Source organism: Oratosquilla oratoria, chromosome 37, assembly GCF_046742065.1.
Source record: "Oratosquilla oratoria isolate Oo_2021 chromosome 37, ASM4674206v1, whole genome shotgun sequence".
Lineage (NCBI taxonomy): Eukaryota > Metazoa > Arthropoda > Malacostraca > Stomatopoda > Squillidae > Oratosquilla > Oratosquilla oratoria.
This window is the reverse complement of record NC_134813.1, coordinates 42,942,554-42,967,991: the sequence shown is the minus strand read 5'-3', so window position 1 is coordinate 42,967,991 and position 25,438 is coordinate 42,942,554. Positions and strand designations below refer to the sequence as shown.

Here is a 25,438-nt window from a genome sequence, read left to right as displayed (position 1 = left end):
AATAAGAATAAATAGAAAACAGTGCCCATTTAGTAGACATTTTTAGTCTTAAAAAAATATCGATAGGTAACGTTGTCTTAACGCCATGTAAGGCAGCTTACAGAACCTTTAGAAAGGTTAGTTACGTAGGACGCTCGAAATGTCAGAGCAAGAACCAAGGGATGTGACACTCGAGGAAGGACGGGAAATATCCACCCTTCCAATGAAATACCACTCACCACAAAAATAAGAAAGAAGGAAAGAAATAAAGGGAAATGTCAATTAAAGAGAACCACGCAACTCGTTGCAGCGTCATGTTGCGTTATACGAAAGCACCAGTAACGTGCACAAACATTGCAGGGAGCAGGTGCTTTGGACTGGAACTTAGACACTTCACTCTTTTGTATTATTCGTATTTGGCAACTATCCGGTAGGGTGCAACACCATTTTCCACATTATGATTTCTGAATGGTAAAAAAAAAAAAATGGAAAAAACCTGTGAGAAATAATTTTTTATTCATTTTTATATATTTTTGTGAAGGGCACTTTTGGGGCACAGGGGAAAGGGGCAGGTGCTCAGATACCCCCAGCACCCCACCCCCACCTCTGCACGGGTCTGGAAAACACACATTGTGTGATCTCCTAAAAGGGTTTGAAATCTCACTGAATCTCTTGATATTATGCAATATACATTTTCCCTATTCAACTCATATACTGCTCTAAAATTGTAAGAATTATAATAAACTGTTTAATCCGATAGCATTCTATGATTGTGCTGATCTGTTTTTTCTGTATTGGTGAACAATAAAGTAATGTTATGTTGCCTACATGAAATCACCCAGATTAACCTTGAAGACACTTCCCTCCACTCCACCACGCACTTTTCTGTGTCACCACTTAACAGCAGAACCTTTTTCTTCCCTCTCTCACTTACTCATTACTCCCGACACTTCCCACCACACTCCCAAACTCAAAATCTATCCTCCTTCTCAACTTAGTTTCAGTTAACGCCAACACATCCATCTTCGTTCCCACAAACATACAACCAATCTCTTCACTTTTAATTGCATTTGTGCCACAACCGCGCTCTCTACCCTACCTAAATTTCATTGATCACCTCAACACAAGAATTCACATCAGTATAATATTGTTCCGGAAGGCCAGAAACACTGATTGTCGTCAGCATAATATAATCTCTCCGTCCCTCTATTTCTGTCTCCCCCCACCTCTCTCTAATATTCAAACACGCACATATCAAGTTTGTGTATATTATGGTGAGTTATATAAAATATACAGTGACTATTTGACTGTAAAACAGGTTTCACACCAGAAAAAGTAGTGAACAAAAATGTAACATAATAATACTTAAATATATGCATTCTATATGTTTATGAAAAAATATTGATGTTTTTACAATAACGTGAATTTTATATAAATTAGTATTTATATACGTCGTTTAAAACTTCACATACTAATGAACGAATTAATCATAGCATAATAATAAAGTCGTGCTAAAGGAAAAGGACACAATGTTTACAATCGTACATCGACAACTAATAGTCAAGACTTTCTTGATGGTAATGTAGTACTGGACTTTAAGTTCTTAATATTAGGCTTCGGATCGTTATTGCAAGTATTGAACCGTTCCCAGTATTATTCACAAATATAGTAGGTACATGTTATCAGATGTCACAAAATATTCGTGTAAAGTATACTTCTCTGTTGGGATGTATAAGCACGAGCAAAAGTGTAATGTCATTAAGTAATCATTCGTATAATTTTATTGTAAGGTGCTACAAGCTGTATTTAGTAATCGAAATATTTGTTTCACTTCATATTGTATCGTAAGAAGTGCTAACTTGAATTACTGAGGAAGAATTTGCAAAATAATTTCACTTACCTATGCATCTTATGATGATGATAATGATCTTACGTAAGTCTGTCATTTTATTATTACTTCAGGGGAATTAACTAGGTAAATGTTTAAGAAAGTGAATTCATCCATATTTAGTCTAACTTGTTTAATTTTGTTACATGGCAAGTCATTATTATTATAATAATGAAAACAATTGTTTCAAGTTTTGCTGCCAGGATAGCCACTGCCTCAGTGGTGGTCAACAGACTTTTGGCCTTCCCGTAGTGGCCATAGGTCTCCTGGAAGAAACCCCTGATTTCTGTTTGTATTGAATTAGTGTAAAATAGTGCACATCACTGACATATAGTATTAGGAGTGCAGTTGTTAGATGTCAGTTTTTCTGATGTAGTAGTTGATACTTGATGTTCGAGGCCACAGACTGCTGTTCATGCAGCCCTCATTGCGGAGGAAGAGATGGAAGAAATACAAAATTGGTAGTGAGATATTAGGTCTGATCTGAAGACTGAATGTTAGCCACTTTGGGGTTCTTCTCTAGCCACTTCCATACGGTGACGCCTACGTAGGCGTCATGAGGAGCAAGTGGGTACACGATGATGCCGACGTCGGCGTCTTGATTATATTTATTGTAGTTGTACCTACGTAACCTCCATTTTCTCTAAACTGGCTTCATCATATTTTCTATGGTTATCAAAATTCACGGGTGAAAGAGAACGAACAATTGAGCACTGACTTTATTTTTTATAATGCGATTATTATGACGCAACATCGCACGTCGGGCAGCTAATGCTGACAGACGTGCGATGTGCCCCGGAGTGAAGAGGCTAGAGGGAGATGTGGCTCTTGATGGATTTTGAAGGTGCAGCACCGGTGGCCAGGTGGATATCTGACATCTATTTTATAAGACCAACGCTTAGAGGTACTTTTCATGGTAAATTTTTAGAAGTCACCCATGCAATATACTATATAGTTGTAGAAAATTTAATAGTAATTTTGTAGATTTTAATACATCAATGTAATATATGTTTTTCTTGGAGGAAATCAATAACAGAAAAAGTTGTTCAAAGTGATACTAAAAAAAAAGCTACTTTGACTGCTTGAGATGCCATTTTTGTTTTTGTAGATACAGAGGTTGAAGAAATTAAAGTAGGATAAATTCATCTATTCTAACCTAACCTACCTACCTACCTACCTAATATTCCCTTCAGTCATCTTGCAACACCTAACCTGCACTTAGTAAAGCAGTACCTGTAATCCTAGATGGCGTCTAAAGGAGTCAACATGACTTTGTTTGTTTACGTATATATTTTAGCAACATTTTCTGTTATTGATTTCTGCAAAGAAAAACATATATTATGTTGATGTATTATAATTAACAAAATCAATATTTAATTTTCTAATGCTATATTGCATAGGAGTGCACTTCTAAAAAATACCCTTTTCATTTCTTGCACAGGTCTTAATACTTGTAATTTCATGGGAATGGAAAATAGAAGAGCTAGGTAACTTTTTCCTGATGTATGCTATTGAATTAGAGAACTTATTTATATACTTATTATGGGTCTGATATTGTTTTAGCATCATTCACAATTTTGAGAAGAAATTAAGACATGAAATAACCATACATTGTGTATTTCACTTTCATTTTATGTAGATATGAATGATAATTTTAGGAGCAATTAAAAAAGGTTACAAAGTCATTAATCTATTGCCCCAGTTATATATAGGAGGAGACCAGTGACATCATGAAAATCGGCAATGGCTATACTTTTATTCCAGAGAGCACTCAGTTAAGAGATTTTATATTTACCATTTTGTGATTCATAGTTAGGGAGCTATGCTCATAGAGAAGTGCCATTTTGAATTCATGTATGGTTCCAACTTGTACTATTTCATTTCCTTGGCTGTACTAGGAACTTGTGTATATATTTTGGAAACTGAAATTTCTCACATCTTTCAATCCTTTATTTTACAATTATCATACCTTGTTTTCATATGCAGTTCTAGCTAGTACTATATCAGCTCCTAGACTATTCTAAGAGCTTGTACAAATGTGTAATGTAGCCTGGTAGGGGTAAATATAGGGCAGTGTGTCTTCAGTGTTGGTTGCATTTGGGGGCAATTTGAATATGTTGATAAGGGATGGTGTCCTGAAAATAGGTATGCCAGTGCAGCTATTGCATACCTTGGGTTGGGTTGATTCCTGGGGAAACAAAATACCAATCAGTCATTCTATTACATTGGTTTTCTCTTGCAGGAGACCTGCATCACCCTTTCATAGAACTGGACATAGCCATCAATTCAGCCCATAAATCAATCACTAAAAGGATTTTATGTTGCTGTCTGGAAGGGTGAGCATAGGGCAGTGTAATATAAGGTGCTATGCATCTTCTTTGTGGTGGTTTTATCTGGGGCAATTGGAAGTATTTGGGACAGGTTGTTGGTGTTTGAGTAGGATATTTCAGGGGTTGTTTTTATGTTGTGTTTGGTGGGTGGGTTGGAAGGCCCTTGCATAGAATTGTGTGCATATTATTCTCTTCTTTTCCAGATTGTTGGGATGCTATTGTTTGTCTAGTAATGGTTGGAGATATTTGTTAGAGATTTCATTTCTATAGGGCCCAGGTGTGCGTGTAGGTATTTAGTATCTTATTTAGGCCTTCTGCATGGGAATTCTTCAGTTTTTTTATGGCATTTTCTGAGTCTGCTGGGGAAAGGTTGAGTAGCTTCTGTGTCTCGCTTTATTTTCCTGATATATCTTCAGTCTCTTGATGGCATTTTCTGAGTCTATTGGAGAAGGGTAGAGTAGCTTCTGTGTCTCAGTTTATTTTCCTGTTATCGGGTGTTGCAGGTCATAGAGAAATTCATGTTAATATGGTATCATTATTTTAGTGGTGGTAATTTCTTGTGTGTTACTCCATCTGCTTCATGAGTGGGTGGAGGATTCATTTGTGCATTTTCATTTCTTTTATGAGAAATAGACATCTGGAAATGAAATCAAAGGGAAGATTATGTGAAGAGGTGATTATGCCTATGACACTGTACAGGGCAGACTTTGAATTTAAAGGAGAAGTTTATATGTATTTACCTAGTTGTATTATACAGGAAGGGAGCTATGCTCATGGTGACCTGTCTTTGTATCTTTCAGCACTAAGTTTTTTCTTAAAATCTTGAATAGTGTTTGCACACATTGTTTCTTTATCAAAATTATTCCAGGTATCCAGTACTCTATGTGGGAAGCTATTTTTTTTCAGATCTCTTCTATAGTTATCCTTTTTGAGATTCTTTTCGTGTCCTCTTGTTTTTCCATTGTCCCATTTTAGTAAATCATTCCTATCTAGGATTTCCATTCCTTTCATGATTCTATAAATAGTCAGCAGATCTCCTCTTTCTCTTCTTTGTTCCAGAGTTGGTAATTCCAATTTGGACAATCTTTGTTCGTATGTTAATTTGGAGAGAGTTGGTGCCAACTTTGTCGTTGCTCTTTGTATTCTTTCTAGTTTCCTTATATTCTTTTCAGTACTGGGTGCCCATAGTGTTGCTGTGTACTCCAGTTTTGGTCTTATTAGTGTAATTAATATTTTTTTAATAATTTCCTCATCCAAGTAGTCAAATGCCCTTTTCATTTTAGATAAAATGTCTGAGAAGTATGGTAGGATAGAGTGAAAAATGAGGAGGAAAGGGGGTACAAAGGAAACTGGTAGATAAGGCTGATGAAAGATTATTGAGATGATTGGGCACATGGAAAGAAGGAGTAAAGAAAGATTAGCAAAAAGAGTGTGGAAAACAGGTGGAGGAAGTGAACTTTAGGGATTGAGCATGACATGGATGGGTGGGGTAAAAGGGGCTGTGATCAAGAGGGGAGTATCTGTTGAGTAGGGAAGGAAGAAGGCAGGGGATTGGGGCGAGTGGCTAATGATTGTGTATGGAAGGTATTTTGACACAGTGCAAGGATTTCTCCCCGCCTTCTCTATTTTCCACATGAGTGGACAAGGAGGGAGGGTTGTCATTTAAGTGAAGCAGCCCTACTGTGGATGTACTGTGTCTTGCTGCATTGTTTCTGACCCAGGCAGTAGGCAGGAGATGGGGATGGCCCATCATCCACAAGGAGCTAAGATGAGAAGTAGGAAAGGGTGGTGGATGGGAGTGGAGTGTTAGTGTGCATTTACTTAGTTGTATTTACCTAGTTGTATTACATGGGAAGGGAGCTATGCTCGTAGTGACCTGTCTTTGTATCTTTCAGCATCAAGTTTTTTCTTAAAATCTTGAATAATATTTGTACACACTGTTTGAGATCTAAGTTATTCCATATATCCAGCACTCTGTGTGGGAAGCTATTCTTTTTCCGATCTCTTCTATAGTTATCCTTTTTTAGTTTCTTTTCATGACCTTGTTTTTCCATTGTCATTTTTTAGTAAATCATTCCTGTCAAGGATTTCCATTCTTCTCGTGATTCTAAATATAGTCATTAAATCACCTCTTTCTCTTCTCTGCTCTAGTGTTGGTAGTTCCAATTTCAATAATCTTTGTTCGTATGTTAAATTGGAAAAAGCTGGTGCCAACTTTGTTGTTGCTCTCTGTATTCTTTCTAGTTTCTTTATATTCATTTTAGTACTGGGTGTTCATAGTGTCGCTGCATATTCCAGCTTTGGTCTAATCAATGTAACTAATATTCTTTTAATCATTTCTTCATCCAAGTAGTCAAATGCCACTTTCATTGACCTTAATAGGTTGTAGGTTTCACCGACTATTTTGTTTATATGTTTATCTGGTGTCATGTCTTTGCTGATTAATACTCCAAGGTCCCTTTCCAAGTGCACTTTTTTGATTTCTTCTTTGCCAATTTTGTAATTTTTTGAAATTCTGTTTTTGGTTTTTCCAAACTCCATTATGCTATACTTCTTGATATTGAAGTTCACTTCCCACTTTTGAGTCTATTTCCAGATTTTGTCCAGGTCTGATTGTAATGAATCACAGTCCTCTTCTGTTCTTACTTTCTTTAATATTTTTGTGTCATCTTCGAAGAAATTCATATAACATTCAACTATTTCATCCATGACGTTTATGTATATGGCAAACATGATTGGAGCCAGCACTGACCCTTGTGGAACACCACTTGTCATTTCTTCCCATTTCGAGTAATTGTCTCCAATTACTACTCTCATTTTTCTCCCAGTCAGGAAATCCTCTATCCATTGTAATAATTTACCTGCAATGCCACGTATTGATTCTAATTTTCTTATTAATTTCTTGTGTGGTACTTTGTCAAATGCCTTTTGTAGGTCTAGATAGGCACAGTCTGCCCATCCATCCCTCTCAGCTATTATATCTATTAGTCTTGAGTTTACTTTGACAGGCTACCTCCCTTATTAGGGGGGAAAGAAGCCCTTGATATATAGATAGAGATTTCTTTTATTGCACTCCGTACTTGTTTCTTGTTTTCTCATGAAAGGATCTAGTATATCTCCCCAAGTTTCCTCATTTCACTGTTTGCTTTATGATGTCTTTCTTTAGTTGTAGCTGTACCATGACATACAAAACACTAAAAAACATTTGAGATATTCTAATATTTTTCAAAATTTATATGGATGACTTAACAACCTTTTTGGCTCAAGGATACTAGAAAATGTGTAGAACTGGTGATCACTTTCCAGTGTTCATCATGAGGAAGATGATGATTTGCGTCGAGAAAGAAATGGACCTTAGTTCACAACAATGTTCTCACTGATAGCCTGATCAGTTCAAATTGACTGTTAGGCTATACAAAGGAAAACATAATTACATATGTGGTATATTTGTTATATTTTACTGATTATTCTCAAAGGTCAGAACAATCTAAAAACATTCTCAAAACAGTGTTGTAGGAAGGACAGAAAAGAAAGTATTCCAATTATATGTTTCTTGACCTCAAAAGAAAATTATCCTGATACTCCAGTTTTGAAAGAGTCAGAGAAGATAAATAGAAAGGTTGGTGGAAGCAAGAGTTCTGTAGTTTCCAGTAAAAAGAAAGAGTGAATAATGGTTGATTCCTGCATCATTGTATAAATTCAGTCTCAAGAGATAGACAGCAATGTAAAGTCTTCTATGAGTGACCTATGAAACTACCTGAATGTCTGAGGCAGATATCTTGGGGTTATGGGCCTCTTGTAGTAAGATTCAAGGCTGCAGGTTGATTGACATATGAAACCCAAGCCTTTGTAATGAGAAGGTTCCTCTCTAGGAGATTGGTAAAGAAAACAAGTTGGCAATGGTCAGAATATATAAAACTGTTATTCTTAATGGAATACACAAAATAAATTTGAACATTTTGGGTAGTGGAAAGGTTTTACTTAGTCTGTCATTGGCTAATTATATAATTTTATACTGATGGTTTATAATTCTCAAAGCTCATCTTGTACATTGCTCTTCACATTTTTTATTTGGATAGTAGGCTACTACTGTGTGCATCTCACCAAGAATGCCAACACATCACATTATCTAAAATTTTAACACAAATAATTCTCCACTTGTATGGTAAAAATAAGTTGTGGATAGACTAACCTATATTAACTTTAGGTAATTAATCAGTCAATCTTTATGCTGCCCCAGGTTTCTTGCAGTAGACTCATGGTTTCCAGGTAACTGCCTACAGCCACCAGGTGGGCCCAAGTCATTCAGGAAAGAGATATTGTGTTATTGTTTAGGAATTGTTAGGATGGGTCATTGTTGCATAGGATGAAGCACTGAGTCTTTTTTGTGGTGGTTGCATCTAGAGCAGTTAGATTCTGTGACCAGGCCTATTCTGTGTTGATACAGTTGTGATTTTTAATATGGACTGGTAAATGGAGGCAGAGGAGAAGGAAGATGGGAACAATTGCCAGTTGTCATTTTATGAGAAAGTGGAGGGAAAAGTTGTCAAAGTTGAATGAAGGAAATATCTTCGGTCTGTTTTTATGACTGAATACTAACTCCATGGAGTTGTGGGTGTTTATGGAATTTGAAGATGAGCGGTGGAGAGATAATTCTCTCAGACATCCAGTTTAGAGGATCACTACATGCAATTACCCATGGTTAAACCCATAGAAGCATAGAACTACTGGTGAGTGCATCATTTGACAGTCAACTTCTGAGAACATTTCAGAGTTTGTTTACTTTATTATAAGATAATATTATCAAGTTACTGGTGATGCATCATGAAATCTAAAGGTGTTGAAAGATACAGTGCTGTATGGTAATCACATTATTTAACTTGTGCAGCTTATCAGAAATATCCCATTAATATATATTCATTGTATATTTATTTTCCTATTTGTGTTATAATATTATTTATATTCTTATTAATTTATATTAATTCTTCTTTATACATTTGTGGAAAAATTGTCATAGTTCAAGTGAAGTCACTCTAGGTGCTGTCATAGTAAAGATTAGAACAGTATCTTATCACGTTAGTTGTTTACTCAGATAAGGCCTATGACAGGGGTAGAAAGTATATCTTCTCAGTCAGAATACAACTCAGTGAGTCCAGAAGTAAGGGGGAAAGTCTATTGGTATATAGGTAGATAGATAGTCTTCCAAATGTACTAGTCTTATTACTCCACTTGTGAGTAGGTATGCCATACTCCACTACACATAAAAAAGAGGATGTTTATATATATATATATATATATATATATATAGTACATAACCGAGGTAACATGTATAATGTTCTTTTAAAGTTTTTGTGAAAAAAGTAACAGTTTCTTTTCTCAACAGGACCTATGACAGTACAGAAAAGTGTAGGCGGCTTGGAGAATGAATAAGAACAGTTTATGAAATGGGATCACTGAGTAAATTGTTAACATACTCGTGCTATGAACTTGGCCACACCTGGCATCCAAATTGTTACCATGCCTGTTTTGAAATCAGCCTGTTGACATTTATAGAAAGCTGTAAGATATATGGAGTTGTTTACTTGGTGAGTGATGTATAGGATGACACATGGATAATATTGGTATTATAATACTGGTATGTGAAACAGTTTTAAGAATACGTTGAGCTTGCTATCATGTCTTCTTTTGACATCTTTTTGAACTTGTGCCGTATACTAATCTAATTGTTGTTTTCAAGGTTTCAGCCTTGATACGAGGCAAGCGCATATCTCCCGAGTATGGCAAAAAACTACTCTCTGATTTTCTTCGTTCTGCTTGTTTTCTAACAACAAATGGATTTCTTTATATAGGTTTCTTTTGTGTAATACGGTGAGTAATACTCAGAATGATGATATAGCTTAATCTGGAACCATACAGAAATTTAAAAACTGAAAACATAGCTTGGTAATTGGAGACTAGGAGACAAGACCCAGTGAATGTAGTTCCCTTTTTCTATGCCACTATTAGATATATTGTGTTACATGATTATAGTGGAAATGTCCATATTAAGTGGAGCATTCTCTTTTTTTTTTTTTTTTTTTTTTTTTTGCAGGAACATCTTGCAGCATGTCAATGTTATCACTGCCTCGTTTCTCCCAGCTTTCTTTGCAAGTTTGACAGCTGTTATGATTGAAAGACCGGAGAGGAGATCCCTTCTTGCCATATATGTCACAAATGTGGTATTTATAAACTTATTGTCGTTATGAAGGAAACTTTTACACCCAGTGACAAAACAATGACATTGCTCTTTAAAACTTTGATTTGTAAATATAGTGTAAATATTCCCTTTTCATTTACAGGCTTCAGAATGTGTGTGGAATTCACTCTTATCCAGAGGCATTGTGAGATCGGTTCCCAGGGGAGAAGTGTACATCTTCATGGCAGCCATGGCTGTTTTAGGATATTCATTCCGCTCTACAAATCCTCTTAGCCCAAGCCTCAATTCCATTCTCCAGTAAATATTGACCCCATAAATGTAGCTGTGTACTTTATTAATTTTGTACTAGCCAAAAAGAGACTGTTTCATGTGTCTGAAGAAATTAATTCTGGCGAGGAGATCAAGATTCTTTTTTATTATCATAGAAATCAAGAATAATTATGAAATGTGGATCTATCTTTATAAATACATACCAAGGGCTTTTTACCCCTTTACAAGGGAGGTAGCCAAAGTCAAAGGCATAAATCCACTCCCACCCATTTCATCCCCACATACTCCACTCCCATTCACCACCCCATTCTCCCTCCCTCCTTCATTTCTTGGCTCCTCCTGGATGATGGGTCATCCCTGCATCTCGCCCACTGCCCTGGGTCAGACGCAATGCAGCCAGACACAGCAGATCCACAGCAAGGCCACTTCATTTAATCAGTAACCCCCCTCCATCCCCTCATGCAGGAAAAGAGAAGATGGGAAGAAATCCCTTTGGGCTGCATCAGAATATCACTCACACATACTCCCTAACCACCCCATCCCCTTCTCCTTCATAGTATCATCCATGCACAACCATTCTCCACTAACTCCTATCTTCTGTCTTCTTCCTTCCTCAACAGACAGCCCCCTCTTTCCCAGTGCCCCTTTCTCCTCATCCACCTAGGTTGCCCCCTCATTCACTCCCTCCACATCTGCCTACCACACCTCTTTTACTAATCTTTTTTTCACTCATTCTTTCCATGTGTCCAGACCAAGAAAAGAGGGAGGGAGGGGTGGTGAATGGGAATGGAGTATATTTGGATGAAATGGGTGGGAGTGGATTTATGCCTTTGACTTAGGCTACCTCCCTTGTACAGACATACATATACCAAAGGCTTTTTCCCCCTTACACGGGGGGTAGCCAAAAAGAAAAAGGCATAGAAACCACTCCCACCCATTCCATTCCCTATATATTCCACTCCCCTCCATCCTTCTCCATCCCTCTTACCTTGGCACCTCCTGGATGACGGGTCATCCCTGCATCCTGTTCACTGCCCTGGGTCAGAAGCAGTGTTGCAAGACACAGCACATCCACATCAAGGCCGCTTCATAAATTCAGCAACCCCGCTCTCCATCCCCTCATGCAGAAAAGGAAAAGATGGGGAGAAATCCCTTTGGGCTGCACCAATTTTTTTCTCATACATGCTTTCTCACCCCCCATCCCTCACCCACTCCCCCATCATGCATCACAGCATCATCCATACACAACCCTTCTCCATTTACCCCTATCTTCTGTCCTCTCCCATCCTTCCTCCACAGACATTCCTCTCTTTTGTAATGCCTCTTTCACCCCATCCATCCATCTCATCCTAGGATGCCCCCTCATATTCACTCCTTCCACTTCAGCCTTCCACACCTCTTTTATTAATCTTTCTTCACTCATCCTTTCCATGTGTCCAAACCATCCTAATACTCTTTCATCAACCCTATCTCCCAACTCCCTTTCCACCCCTGTTCTCCTCCTCACCTCCTCATTTCTCACTCTAGCCTAGTAACCCCTATCATACTTCTCAGACATTTCATCTCAAACACATTCAAACTCCTTCTTTCTTCCTCTTTTATGTTCCATGTTTCTCCCCCGTTCAGTGCTGTTGGCACAATCACTCCTTCATATAACCTCCTCTTAGCATCCATTCCCAGTAGTCTATTTCTCATTACATTTTTTAATCCGCCAAGGCTACTCACTTCTCTCAATCTACATTCTACCTCCACCATCACTCCTCTCTTTCCTGTCACATTCGTACCCAAGTATCTAAAACTATCCACTTCCTCCAGTCTCTCATCCTTAATGCTCACTTCCAGCCTACTGTCACTCTCTCCCCTTGCACATCTCATCACCTTACTTTTGCCCACATTTATCTTCAACTTCCTTCTTTCACACGCCTTCTCAAACTCTGTCACTGACTTCCTCAATCCCTCCTCTAATCCTGCTACGAGCGCAGTGTCGTCAGCAAAAAACAACTGATTTATTTCCCACTTTTCTCCATTTTCTTTAACCATCTCCAACCTCTGACCCACTACCCTTGCATTCACCTCTCGCATCACCCCATCCATGTATAGATTGAATAGCCAGGGTGACATAACACATCCCTGACGAAGTCCCACTTTTACTTCAAACCATTCACTCTCTCCATTTGTAATCCTAACACAAGCTCTACTGCTCTCATAAAAATTCTTGACTGCTCTTAACAGCTTTCCTCCTATCCCATATATCTGCAGTACCTCCCACAGTGCCTTCCTGTCTATCCTGTTGTAAGCCTTTTCCAGATACATAAAAGCCCAAAAAACATCCTTACCTTTTCCTATAGCTTTCTTACATACAGGTAGTCCTCACTTTACGCGCTAGATGCGTTCCAAAAGGCAGCGCATAATGTGAATTTCGCGTAATGTGAGGAATTAAAATCACTACTTTGATGGTACAAGTGTTTCCAATATCATTATCCTTCCTGCAGCTGAGCCACGAGCTAAAGCATATAACCTCTGACCTGCCTTGTTGTTGTTGATTTACCACCACATATGGGATCACGGGTTAATTGGCCTTTACGCCTTGATAAGTAGCGTCCCTCTGCTGATCTGCACGCTGTTGTTGTTGTTGTAGCGGCAGCTTATTGCGATTCAAGGATGAATAAATTTCTTTCAAGTTTTTTTCTACCATTCATTTTTATTTTACTTTTATGAAAATAAAATTACCCTTGGACAATGAAAAAAATCATGGGTCAGGAAAACCATCCCGCAAGCTGAGATGTTGCTCTCACACGTTTCCATACTGACAACAAACACAACACTCACCGCTCGCTGTGTACTATTGTAGATTCCTAACTAGGCTTCACCCCCTGACGTGTCACTGCGCGCTATATCGGACTCGGTGTGTGTGTGTGTGTGATGTTTGTGGTGAGGCAGGGGCGGCAGGGTCATCGGGGAGCGTCCATCTCCGATTCGGTGCCTGTCCTCCGATTCGCTGGTTAGCTGACTTGGTGTGCGTTGTCGGAAGAAGTTTGTGATCGGCTGTTGTTTTGTCTTTTGTTGTTTTTCTTTTAACATAGCATTATAGCAAGCCATGTTCTCCATCACACGTCGTATGATGGTGCTGCTCCTCTCGACATTAGGATCATTCTCCTCTATGACCCTCATTGCATGCATCAACCGAGTCCATACACTCAGACAAGTTGGCAGCTGTGAGGGCTCGCTGTGGTCCTGGTGATGCTGCTGCTGCTGCTGCTGCTTCCTCTTTCTCCTCCATCATTTTCACTCTCTCTTTCTCGATGTCAAACAAATCTTCATTGGAGAGCTCTTGTGTGTGAGACTGAAGCAAGTTGTCGATGTCCTCCTCTTCCAAATCCTCGAAGCCAACTTGCTGTGCTAGACGCAGACTTTTAACGTTGGCCTTGGCTACATTGTCGTCTATGCTGTATCCTTTGAAGTCGTGGACGAATTGAGGACACAATTTTTTCCAGACTCCATTGCAGCATGATGTTGGCACTTCACTCCACGAATCCTTGATGAAGGTTAGAGCATCTTTTACCGTGAACTGCCGCCAATAATCACGGACTGAGATGTTTTGTTGCTCCGTCACTTTCACAAGGTTCGCCAATGTTGAACGTAGATAATACGCCTTGAATGTCGAGATTATCCCTTGGTCACAAGGCTGGATGAGCGAGGTCGTGTTTGGCGGTAAAAACACGATCTTGATGTTGTTGCTGATATCGGCCAGGTATGCTGGGTGACTTGGCGCGTTGTCCACAATCAACAAGATCTTGAAGGGGATGTTTTCTTTGTTGCAGTACACCTCCAGCTCCCTGTGCAGTTTATTCTTGAAATAATCGCCAAACACTGCCCCAGTCATCCAGCCCTTCGAGTTGGCGTACCAGTACACTGGCAGAAAGGCCTTGTCGTAACCCTGGCCAAAAAAAAAGAAACGTAAGATTTTATACGGGTCTAAAAAAATTCATTCGCACAATCTTTTGCATAGAAAATGGTAACATGGAATAAGGTTAGTTTTACAACTCTTACCTTGAGGGCTCGAGGATTCTGAGTGAGTGATACACAAGTGCTGGCTTGAGTTTGTAGTCGCCCTCTGCATTGGCCCCCAACAGCAGCGTTAAGCGGTCCTTAGATGCCTTGAATCCGGGGGCAGAAGCTTCCTCTTTGAAGATGTAGGTGCGGTTGGGTAGTTTCTTCCAATAGAGGCCGGTTTCGTCGATGTTGAACACTTGCTTTGATGAATAATTCCCGGTCTTCTATAATTTTCTTGAGCTCTTCTGGGAATTCGGCGGCTGCAGCTCGAGCATCAGCTGAAGAAGCTTCCCCAACCACTTCAAATTATGAAAACTGTGCCTTTTTTGAAATTTATTAAACCACCCGTTGCTGGCAGAAAAAGGCTTCGTGTCCCCTTCAATGCTGTCATAAATAGCCAGCGCCTGCACCTTAATCAGCGCCAAGCTCACCGGCACACGAGTCTTATTTTGGATGCTCAATCCAAGTTGCAAGCATCTTCTCCATCCCTTTCCATCTCCATAGGGCGAGAATATGATGACTTTGTTAGCTTGTAGAGGCGTTCCTGATTTGGCAGCTTCACGAATCTTCCTTTGGTGGAGTTTTGTTTAATGGTCCTCACCGTAGACTCGCTGAGGCCCATTGCCGCCACAATCACATTGTTTCTCTGCCCTTTATCTAACCTGTCCAGAACTTCCAGCTTTTGCTCCAATGTCAATGTCTTCCTTGCTTTCTTCTGCCTACCATCACAGGCTGGAAATGTCGCTGGGCGCTTGGGAGCCATGGTAAACAAGAACACTGATGATTTGATGAACACAGAGATGCTGACACAACGAAGCGTTGGTAAACAATGAGCTTGGTGGCGAGAGGGGATGCGGAGGCTGGAATCAGCTAGCGTCACCTAGCGGCTGCCTTACGGAACTAAATCGCAGCCCGCGTATTTTAACTTTCCGGGATTTGCGTTACTCTGAGGAATTTGTGTAATGTGAGGAATACCCCCTAGTTTTGGACACCGCTTTAATGTGAAATCGCGTAATGTGAACCCGCGTAAAACGAGGATTACCTGTATATGTCTTACCACAAAAATCTGATCTACACAACCCCTACCTATCCTAAACCCACACTGTTCCTCACCAATTACTCCCTCTGTTCCTCTCCTAATCCTCTCAATCAAGACCCTCCCATAAGCCTTCCCAACTACCCTCAACAAGCTGATCCCTCTGAAACTACTACACTCACACTTGTCCCCCTTTCCCTTGTAAAGCGGAGCTATACAGGCACTCCTCCAGTCCTCCGGTATTCTACCCTCTCTTAAACAAACATTAAATAACCTCACCAACCAGTCCACCATAACTGTAACTCCTTTCTTCAGACATTGTGCATGGCATCCATCCAACCCAGGTGCCTTACCTGCTCTCATCATCTTAACAGCTGCTTTCACTTCATCTTTCCCTATTTCTCCTCATTTGTCCTCACTCATCACTCTTATTTTCTTAGCGCTTCCCACTGCAACTACCTTTCCCTCCCTATCCTCCTTCACATTTAGCAACTCCCTAAAATACTCTCCCTACCTTCTCACTGCCTTCTCTTCTATTATCATCTCTCCATCTGCACCTTTACCTTTTCTTCTCTACTTGATTCGCCTCCTCTTCCTCTTTTAATTTCTTTCCAAAACATCTTTTTATTACCTCCCTTGTAAAGAGAGAAAAAAGCCCTTGGGTATGTATTACATTGCCAGTAACTATAGCTTCATTTCTGAAGGAACCATATTGTGCCAAAGTGGTGGAGTCTTAAAGATGGTGAAGGAGAGGTCGCAGAAAGGAAGGATGGGAGAAGTTTTAAGTGATGAGCATTCTTCTCTGGTCTTCAGTCATGAAAGGAGGCTGTATGACTGGTCTGCAGATGTATCACATAATGTGAAGTGTTGACTATATGGGAGCATAATACAGTATGTTCCCCTCCCCCCCAACAGATGCCATTTTTGTAGGAGAGAAGTCATACAGAGAGTATGGGATCCATTGTATTTAACGTTTCGCCCAGCAGGGCTTCTTCAGAAATAATATAGTGGACAAACGTCTGACTCCATATATAACCCAATCTTGTGGGGAGAAATGAACATGATACAGGTGTAAACACAATTTTTGTAAATTGCTTGTTATATCTGAAGAAGCCCTGCTTGGCAAAATGTTAAATACATTGGATCCCAAACTCTGCATTTGGCTTCTCTCCTACAGTGCTGTTGCAGTCATTGCTGCTTTTACTCAGCTGCCATTTTTGATAACGAGCAGCAGAAGGGGCTTATGTTATTAGTCTTAGAAGACCAAGATTGAGGTGGATGGGGTGAAGAGGGCTTTGGATGTTTAAGGAATATCTGTGGAGCAGGGTAGAGAGTGCAAAAGAGGAATGGATGAAGATTGTAATTGATGAAAAAGTGACTTGTGCTGAAGGGATGCTCCTCTCATCTCCTCTACAAAATATTTTGAGTGGATGAGGCAGGAGGTCACCATTGAATGAAGCAGTGGGGGAATAAACTAGCTCTGGTTGTTGGGCCCTGCCCTGTCAATGTGCTGTGTTCCTCTGCATTGCCTCGTACCCAAGCAGTGTGGCTAGGGACAGGGCTGACCCTTTGTCCATGGAGTGCCGAGATTGGAGGCACATTAAATTGGCTTTAGTGTATATGTAGTGGATGTATGCTTTGATTCAGCTGCCACCCTTTGGTATGTATGTATAGTAACCTAATAAGTGTTGGTATAGTAGGTGATACCATCTATTGCCACTAGGTTGTTTGTTGGACCGGGTGAGTCGGGGGCCGTTGTTGCCAACACTGCAGCTTCTCAGATGAGCCGGGAGCCCCAAGTTGATACAACACGGCAAACTCGGCAAAATTCGTGGGTTAGTGATAGTTAATGAATGTGATCTTTGAAATGTGACTGTTGATATGCCATTGTACCTTTACAGTGAGATTAAATTTTATACTGATAACTAATGACACACAAGTTTCTGCCTTTATCAGATTAGTGCCCTAACTTCAGTTCTCTGGTCCAGACATTCCCTTTGTCCGCACAGGGGGAGTTGTCTCCTCAACACATCGTGGGTAAGTTAGAATCAAGACCAAACTTGTACTCTACTCCACAGCAATAGGTGATGATTTAGAATTTTATAACATTGTATACTGGCTGAATTAAGGATTTATAAGTAACAAAAAAGTTGTGTTATGATCATAGTGATGGAAGAAAACTTATTTTACAAGAAAAATAAACAATAGAAATAGTTACATAATTGAAGGGATTCCTTATATATGAACATAAGATTGGTTTCATTAGTATGCACACATCAATGCAAGCATATTCAGTACAATTCATATAAAGTATGAAATTATATTGTTGGAAATATATCTTCAGTCATATATATTAATGCCACTGTCTTACTCACATTTTGTTGAGGATTTAGTTTTGTATTTGTCCACATGGACAGTAAACCATTTCCCAGTCTCCTCCTCCTCTATTTTTTATTCTTTATTCATTTAATTTATTTATTTATTTATTTATTTGATTTTTATTAATCTTTTTTTAATACTGATCCTTGGTTGATTCTTGTTCTTTCATGTGGCTGGTAACACAAGAGTTTCATTTCTAGACTAGTTCATAATTATTGTAGTTTTACAATTTCATTATGCATAATGGAGGTTTATCAAGGATTCCATGTAACATGCAATTACAGATATCAAGTTAATGTTGTCAGCTCTCTATGTGTGAAAATGTGTAAGAAATACAATTGAAGTTGGGCCCAGTTACACTAAAGACACCAAACACCTCATCAGATGTTGCCTCACCATATGCATACCCAGGCAACAACACCATATTTCTTCCTTGATGGACTTATGGGCCAATGCAGTGGCCGTTGCCACTTACCTGGGGGAAAAAAAAGTAAAGAATTGAGCATTGTTTTACATCTAATTGGACAAAATGTGTAGGGTAAGAAGTTATGTTTACCACATCTATTAGTATACCTTTACATGGTACATGGTATCCTTGGTAACCTTAGTTATTAGCAAGAGTACAGTCTTGTTGATCCTCAGCCCTTTATGTTGCAGAGTGCAGTGCGTAGCTTCAGTCAAGGCTTCTTGCTCCAGCTTTGTATTAAGTTAGTAACCTCCTTGCCTCGCCTTGGCCGCTCCCCCGGCAAAGTCCGTAGTCTCTTACAAAACCCCATCAATTTCAAAGCAGGGCTGGGCCTGGCCTGGTTTACTGCTGCCTTCAAGGTATTACCACAGTTTCTGTGAGAGTTGTGATAACCTTTTTGTTTGCACCTAACCCCTTCTTTTCAAGGACTGCTCCTCAGTGTGATGAGTGTTTTTGTTTGGTCTTAACCATCTAATCCAAGATGTATTTGACTGAGTTCAAGGAATTTAATGTGTATTTGGATAACTTTTTCTTTGAGGGAAGAAGCAGAGCAAGATAACCTAACACTAAATGTATCAGTAGATTGAAGGAGTTAACATTAACATATATGCTGCTTTATGGTGGCATTCATAAGCAGAAGAAAATAATTCGCCATGAAGCTGAAATGAAACCTGTAAAGGCATTATTATGATGGAGGAGTTGATTGAGATACTCTTTCCCCCTTTCACTGTAGTGGCATACTTTATGCAGAAGATTTATGGACCAAATCAGTAGCTGTGGCTGGATACCTTAGGCCCATAGGTTTCCTGCATGAGAGAACCAAGACCACAGATTGATTGATTGATTTCATATATTTCAAGATTATTTTTAAACTCTGCAGCTCCTCATCACAGTTTACCAAGAGCAGCATATTATCTGCAGAACTTATGTGGTTTAGCTTCCATCCCATCACTTCCTCTCCTAACATTGCTCGTTATCTTGTAATGATATGCCATATTTTTGGGCACATAAGGCTTTTAAGTCCTTTAGAAAATCACTTGGGTCAAGTTTTGAGTGAGCTTGGGGTACTAGCAAGGGGTGTATTCAGTGCTGTGGTAGGTCTACCAGCATTGTAAATAGAACTCCAAACAAATTCCCTACACAAACATTTTCAAAGTTCATAAAAGCCGATTTAATGAAGCAGCCTTGCTGTGGATGTGCTGTGTCTTGCGACACTGCTTCTGACCCAGGGCAGTGGACAAGGTGCAGGGATGACCCGTCATCCAGGAGGTGCTAAGATAAGAGGGAGGGTGGAGGGGTGTGGAGTGTATTCAGGGATGGAATGGGTGGGAATGATTTTATGCCTTTTCCTTTTTGGCTACCTCCCTTGTAAGGGGGAAAAAGCCTTGGTACATGTATGTATGCATAAAAACCATGGGTAGAACTTTTTCCCCATCCCAATACTTACCACATATTAGCTTCTGGATAAAGAGATGGTTTGATTTTCCTATCAAGTCAATTATTTTTCTTCTGTATACCTTTCTTGTGGTTCTTATGGGGAGGGGAGGGGAGTGGGGAGTAAGGTAGAGAGGGAAAGGTAAAAGGTGCAGATGGAAGTCAAGGCAGTCAAGAGAAGATACATACATACATATACCAAGGCTTTTTCCCCCCTTTCAAGGGAGGTAGCCAAAAAGGGGAAAGGCATTAAAACACTCCCACCCATTTCATCCCTAAATACACTCCACACCCCTCCCACCCTCCCTCTCATCTGAGCACCTCCTGGATGACGGGTCATCCCTGCACCTTGCCCACCGCCCTGGGTCAGAAGCAGTGTCGTAAGACACAGCACATCCACAGCAAGGCCGCTTCATTTAATCGGCGACCCCCCCCTCTCCGTCCCCCCTTGCATATAAGGAGAGGACGGGGAGAAATCCCTTCGGGCTGCGTCAAAATTTGCTTACACATACTACCTCACCCCCCCCCGCCCATTCCTCCTCATGCAATCACAACATCATCCATATACAACCATTCTCCACTCACCTCTGTCTTCCGTCCTCTCCCTTCCTTCCTCAACAGACATTCCCCTCTTCCCCAAAGCCCCCTTCACCCCATCCATCCACCTCATCGTAGGACGTCCCCTCATGTTCACTCCCTCCACATCTGCCTTCCATACCTCTTTTACTAGTCTTTCTTCACTCATTCTTTCCATGTGTCCAAACCATCCCAATATTCTTTCATCAACCCTATCTCCCAGCTCCTTTTTCACCCCTGTTCTCCTCCTTACCTCCTCATTTCTCACTCTATCTAGCCTAGTAACCCCCACCATACTTCTCAGACACCTCATCTCAAACACATTCAAACTCCTCTCTTCTTCTCTTATGTTCCACGTTTCTGCCCCATACAGTGCTGTTGGCACAATCACTCCTTCATACAGTCTCCTCTTTGCATCCATTCCTAAATGTCTATTCCTCATTACACTCTTTAATCCACCAAGGCATTTACTCGCTTCTCTCAATCTACATTCTACCTCCACCTTCACTCCACCTTTTCCTGCTACACTTGCACCCAAGTATCTAAAACTATCCACTTCCTCCAGTCGCTCTCCCTTAATGTTCACTTCCAGTCTACTGCCACTTTCACCCCTTGTACATCTCATCACCTTACTTTTACCCACATTTATCTTTAGCTTTCTTCTATCACATACTCTCCCAAACTCTGCCACCAGCTTCCTCAATCCCTCCTCCGATCCTGCCACAAGCGTAGTGTTGTCCGCAAACAACAGCTGGCTCACCTCCCACTTTTCTCCATTTTCTTTAACCATCTCCAATCCCTGACCCACTACCCTTGCATTCACCTCTTGCACCACCCCATCCATGTATAAGTTGAACAGCCAGGGCGACATAACGCATCCTTGACAAAGTCCCACCTTTACCTCAAACCACTCACTCTCTCCATTTCCAATCCTGACACAAGCTCTACTACTCTCATAAAAACTCTTGACAGCTCCCAAAAGCTTTCCTCCTATCCCATAAATCTGCATAACCTCCCACAGTGCCTTTCTGTCTACCCTATCATAAGCCTTTTCCAGATCCATAAAAGCCCAAAAAACATCCTTCCCCTTTCCTATAGCTTTCTCACATATCTGTCTTACCACAAAGATCTGATCTACACAACCTCTACCTGTCCTAAATCCACACTGTTCCTCACCAATTACTCCTGTTCCTCTCCTAATCCTCTCTATCGAGATCCTCCCATAAGCCTTCCCAACTACACTTAACAAGCTAATCCCTCTGAAACTACTACATTCACACTTGTCCCCTTTTCCCTTGTAAAGAGGAACTATACAGGCACTTCTCCAGTCCTCCGGTACTCTACCCTCTCTCCAGCAAGAGAAGATGGGTTGAGTAATTCAGGGATGGATTGAATATCATATAATTTTTGAATATTGGATAATTTATTTGTAGAAGGCATGTTGAGAGTAGAGGATAGATGGAGAAAGAGGAAAAGGTTAGAAGGTAGGGAGGTTCTTAGAGTATATACATGCATATACCAAAGGCTCTATCCCCTATTACAAGGGAGGTAGTCAAAAACAAAGGCATACAATCCACTCCCACCCATTCCATCTCCACATACTCCACTTCCATTTACCCCACTCCCTCCCTCTTATCTTGGCTCCTCCTGGATGATGAATCATCCCTGTATCTCTCCCAGTGCCCTGGGTCAGAAGCAGTGCATCCAGACACAGCAGATCTACAGCAAGGCCACTTCATGTAATTGGCGACCTCTCCTCTCCATCTCTCATGCAGAAGAAGAGAAGACAGGAAGAAATCCCTTCAGGCTGCATCAATTTATTATTCACACATACTCCCTCACCCCCCATCCCCCACCACTCCTTTCCATGTATCACAGCATCATCCAGACACAACCATTCTCCATTCCTCAACAGACATTTCCCCTCTTTACCAATGCACCTTTTATCCCGTCTATCTATCTCATCCTTGGTTGCCCCTCATGTTCACTCTTTCTACCACTGCCTTCTAAACCTCTTTTACTAATCTTTCTTCACTCATTCTTTCTATGTGTCCAAACCATCCCAATACTCTTTCATCAATCCTATCTCCCAACTTCCTTTCCACCTGTGTTCTCCTTCTCACCTCCTTGTTTCTCACTCTATCCAGCCTAGTAACCCCTATCATACTTCTCAGGCACCTCATCTCAAACACATTCAAACTCTTCCTCTCTTATGTTCCATGTTTCTGCTCCATACAGTGCTGTCAGCACAATCACTCCTTCATACAATCTCCTCTTAGCATCCATTCCCAAATGTCTATTTCTCATTACACTTTTTAATCCACCAAGGCATTTACTTGCTTCTCTCAATCTTTATTCTACCTCCACCTCCACTCCTCTCTTTCCCACCACATTTGCACTCAAGTATCTAAAACTATCCACTTCCTCCAGTCTCTCTCCCTTAATGCTCACTTCCAGCCTCACTTCCAGCCTCTCTCCTTTTGTACATCTCATCACCTAAGTTTTACCTATATTTATCTTCAACTTCCTTCTTTCACACACCTTCCCAAATTCTGTCACTAACTTCCTTAACCCCTTCCATACGGTGCCGCACACGTAGGCGTCATGAGGAGCAAGTGGATTCGCGACGCTGCCATATCGGCGTCTTGATTATATTTATTGTAGTCGCCCCTGTGTTTTTACATTCTCCCAAATGCACCCTGAATCCCATTCTCTGTGGTTTTCAAATTTGCGGGTGAAAGAGAGAACGATCGATATAAGCGGCGACTATATTTTATGATGCGAATATTATTACGTGACGTCATACGGCTGGCATTGGCTGCTGCCCGCGAGATTTAAGTCCCGTACTGAAGTGGTTAATCCGTACTCTGATCTTGCCACAAGTGTAGTGTTGTCAGTAAACAACAAATGGCTTATCTCCTATTTTTATCCATTTTCTTTAACCATTTCCAATCCTGTGGTGGGGGAAATACCCTGTGGTGGGGGAAAAGAATACTGTCACCAAGTATTTCCACTTGAGTCATAAAAGGGACAAAAAATGGACTAAAAAAGAAAGAAAAGGCATAAGAGGGTCTGGGAGCTTTCCAACCAGTACCCTAAGGTTTGGGTCTTAATGTGTGTGGATGTGGTACAGATGAGAGTAAAAGGGAAGAGATAGGCAGTATGTTTGTGAGAAGAAAGATGGATGTACTGGCTTTGAGTGAAACTAAAATGAAAGGAAAGGGCAACTGTGAGTTTGGGAGTGTAGCTGGGAGGTACTCAGGAGTGAAGAGGGGATGAGGGAGAGAAGGGGTGGCTATACTAGTAAGTGAAGAGATAAGTAAGCGGATAGTGGAGTGGAAGGAGGTTTCATCAAGGTTGATGTGGATGAAGATGAAGCTGGGAAAGGAGATGTGGGTTTTTGTAAGTGCGTATGGACCTGGTAGTGAGAAGAGTGTAGAGGAAAGGGAGGCATTCTGGGTAGATATAAATGAGTGTATAGAGGGATTAGGGGGAAATGTCAATGTAGTTGTATTGGGAGACCTAAATGCTAGGGTAGGAAATTAACCAATTGATGGAGTGATTGGAAAGTATGGAGTTTGAGGCAAAAATTGTAGTGGAGAGTTGATGGTGGAGATGTGTCTTGAAAGAGAGTTGCTGATAGCAAATACAGTGTTTAAGAAGAAAGTCAAGCATAAATACACATAGGAGAGGGTAGTGGATGGAAAGGTGGCAGATAGAGCATTAATGGACTATATAATGGTGACCAGGAGTATGGTAGGAAGAGTTAAGGATGTACATGTTCTAAGGGGAGAGAGTGGGGGAACATCAGATCATTTCCTGGTGGAAGGTAAATTGAGAGTGGAGAATAGGTGGAGAAAGAGGAAAAGGGCAGAAGGTAGGGAGGTACTTAGAGTGAACTGCTTAAATGAAGAAAAAAAGGAGAAGTTGAGAGAGGAGTGGGAGAGAGTAAAGGATAGAGTAGAACTAGGAGTGGAGGAGGAATGGGGATGGTTCAAGGAGGGAGTCATAAGGTGTACAAAGATGGTGTGTGGAACAAGGAGGGTGGGAGGAAAAAGAAAGAAGGGTAGTGAGTAGTGGGATGAGGAAGCAAAGAAGGGTGTAGAAGAGAAGAAGCAGGCATTCATAGATTGGCTACAAATTAGGACAAGGGAATCATATGAGAGGTATAAAGTAAAGAGAAAGGAAGTTAAGCATAAGATAAACGAAGCAAAGAGGAGAGCAGATGTGAAATGGGGAAAGAGTATGACAGAAAATTTTGAAAGTAATAAAAAGATGTTTTGTAAGGAAGTTAAAAGAGGAAGAGAAGAAAAGGTAAAAGGTGCAGATGGAGAGATGATAATGGAAGAGAAGGCGGTGAGAGGAAGGTGGGCAGAGTATTTTATGGAGTTGCTAAATGTGAAGGAGGATAGGGAGGGAAAGGTAGTTGCAGTGGGAAGCGCTAAGAAAATGAGTGTGATGAGTGAGGAAAATGGAGGAGAAATAGGGAAGGATGAAGTGAAAGCAGCTGTTAAGATGATGAGAGTAGGTAAGGCACCTGGGTTGGATGGATGCCATGCAGAATGTCTGAAGAAAGGAGGTACAGTGATGGTGGACTGGCTGGTGAGGTTATTTAATGTTTGTTTAAGAGAGGGTAGAGTGCCAGAAGACTGGAGGAGTGCCTGTATAGTTCCGCTTTACAAAGGAAAGGGGACAAGTGTGAGTGTAGAAATTACAGAGGGATCAGCCTGTTCAGTGTAGTTGAGAAGGCGTATGGGAGGGTCTTGATTGAGAGGATTAGGAGAGGAACAGAGGGAGTAATTGGTGAGGAACAGTGTGGTTTTAGGACAGG

At 40.6% G+C, this 25,438-nt stretch overlaps 1 protein-coding gene across 9 annotated transcripts in view; it reads left to right on the top strand.

Moving 5' to 3' along the window:
* Positions 1-1,043: 1,043 nt before the first annotated feature.
* The window catches only part of LOC143019690 (transmembrane protein 135-like), a 45,876-nt gene continuing 21,481 nt past the window's right edge, over positions 1,044-25,438 (top strand). For 2 of the 9 annotated variants that reach the window (XM_076175648.1, XM_076175641.1), the window contains exons 1-8: positions 1,430-1,556; positions 9,581-9,782; positions 9,935-10,065; positions 10,289-10,415; positions 10,536-10,690; positions 17,476-17,587; positions 17,709-17,789; positions 18,789-18,956. In XM_076175648.1, the coding sequence (XP_076031763.1) occupies positions 9,642-9,782; positions 9,935-10,065; positions 10,289-10,415; positions 10,536-10,690; positions 17,476-17,587; positions 17,709-17,789; positions 18,789-18,956 (915 nt within the window). In that variant the 5' untranslated portion in view covers positions 1,430-1,556; positions 9,581-9,641. Of the gene's footprint in view, positions 1,254-1,429; positions 1,557-1,730; positions 1,913-4,136; positions 4,204-9,271; positions 9,437-9,580; positions 9,783-9,934; positions 10,066-10,288; positions 10,416-10,535; positions 10,691-17,475; positions 17,588-17,708; positions 17,790-18,788; positions 18,957-25,438 lie in introns of those variants that run through there. The other 7 variants (XM_076175646.1, XM_076175647.1, XM_076175645.1 and 4 more) reach the window with 7 other exon arrangements.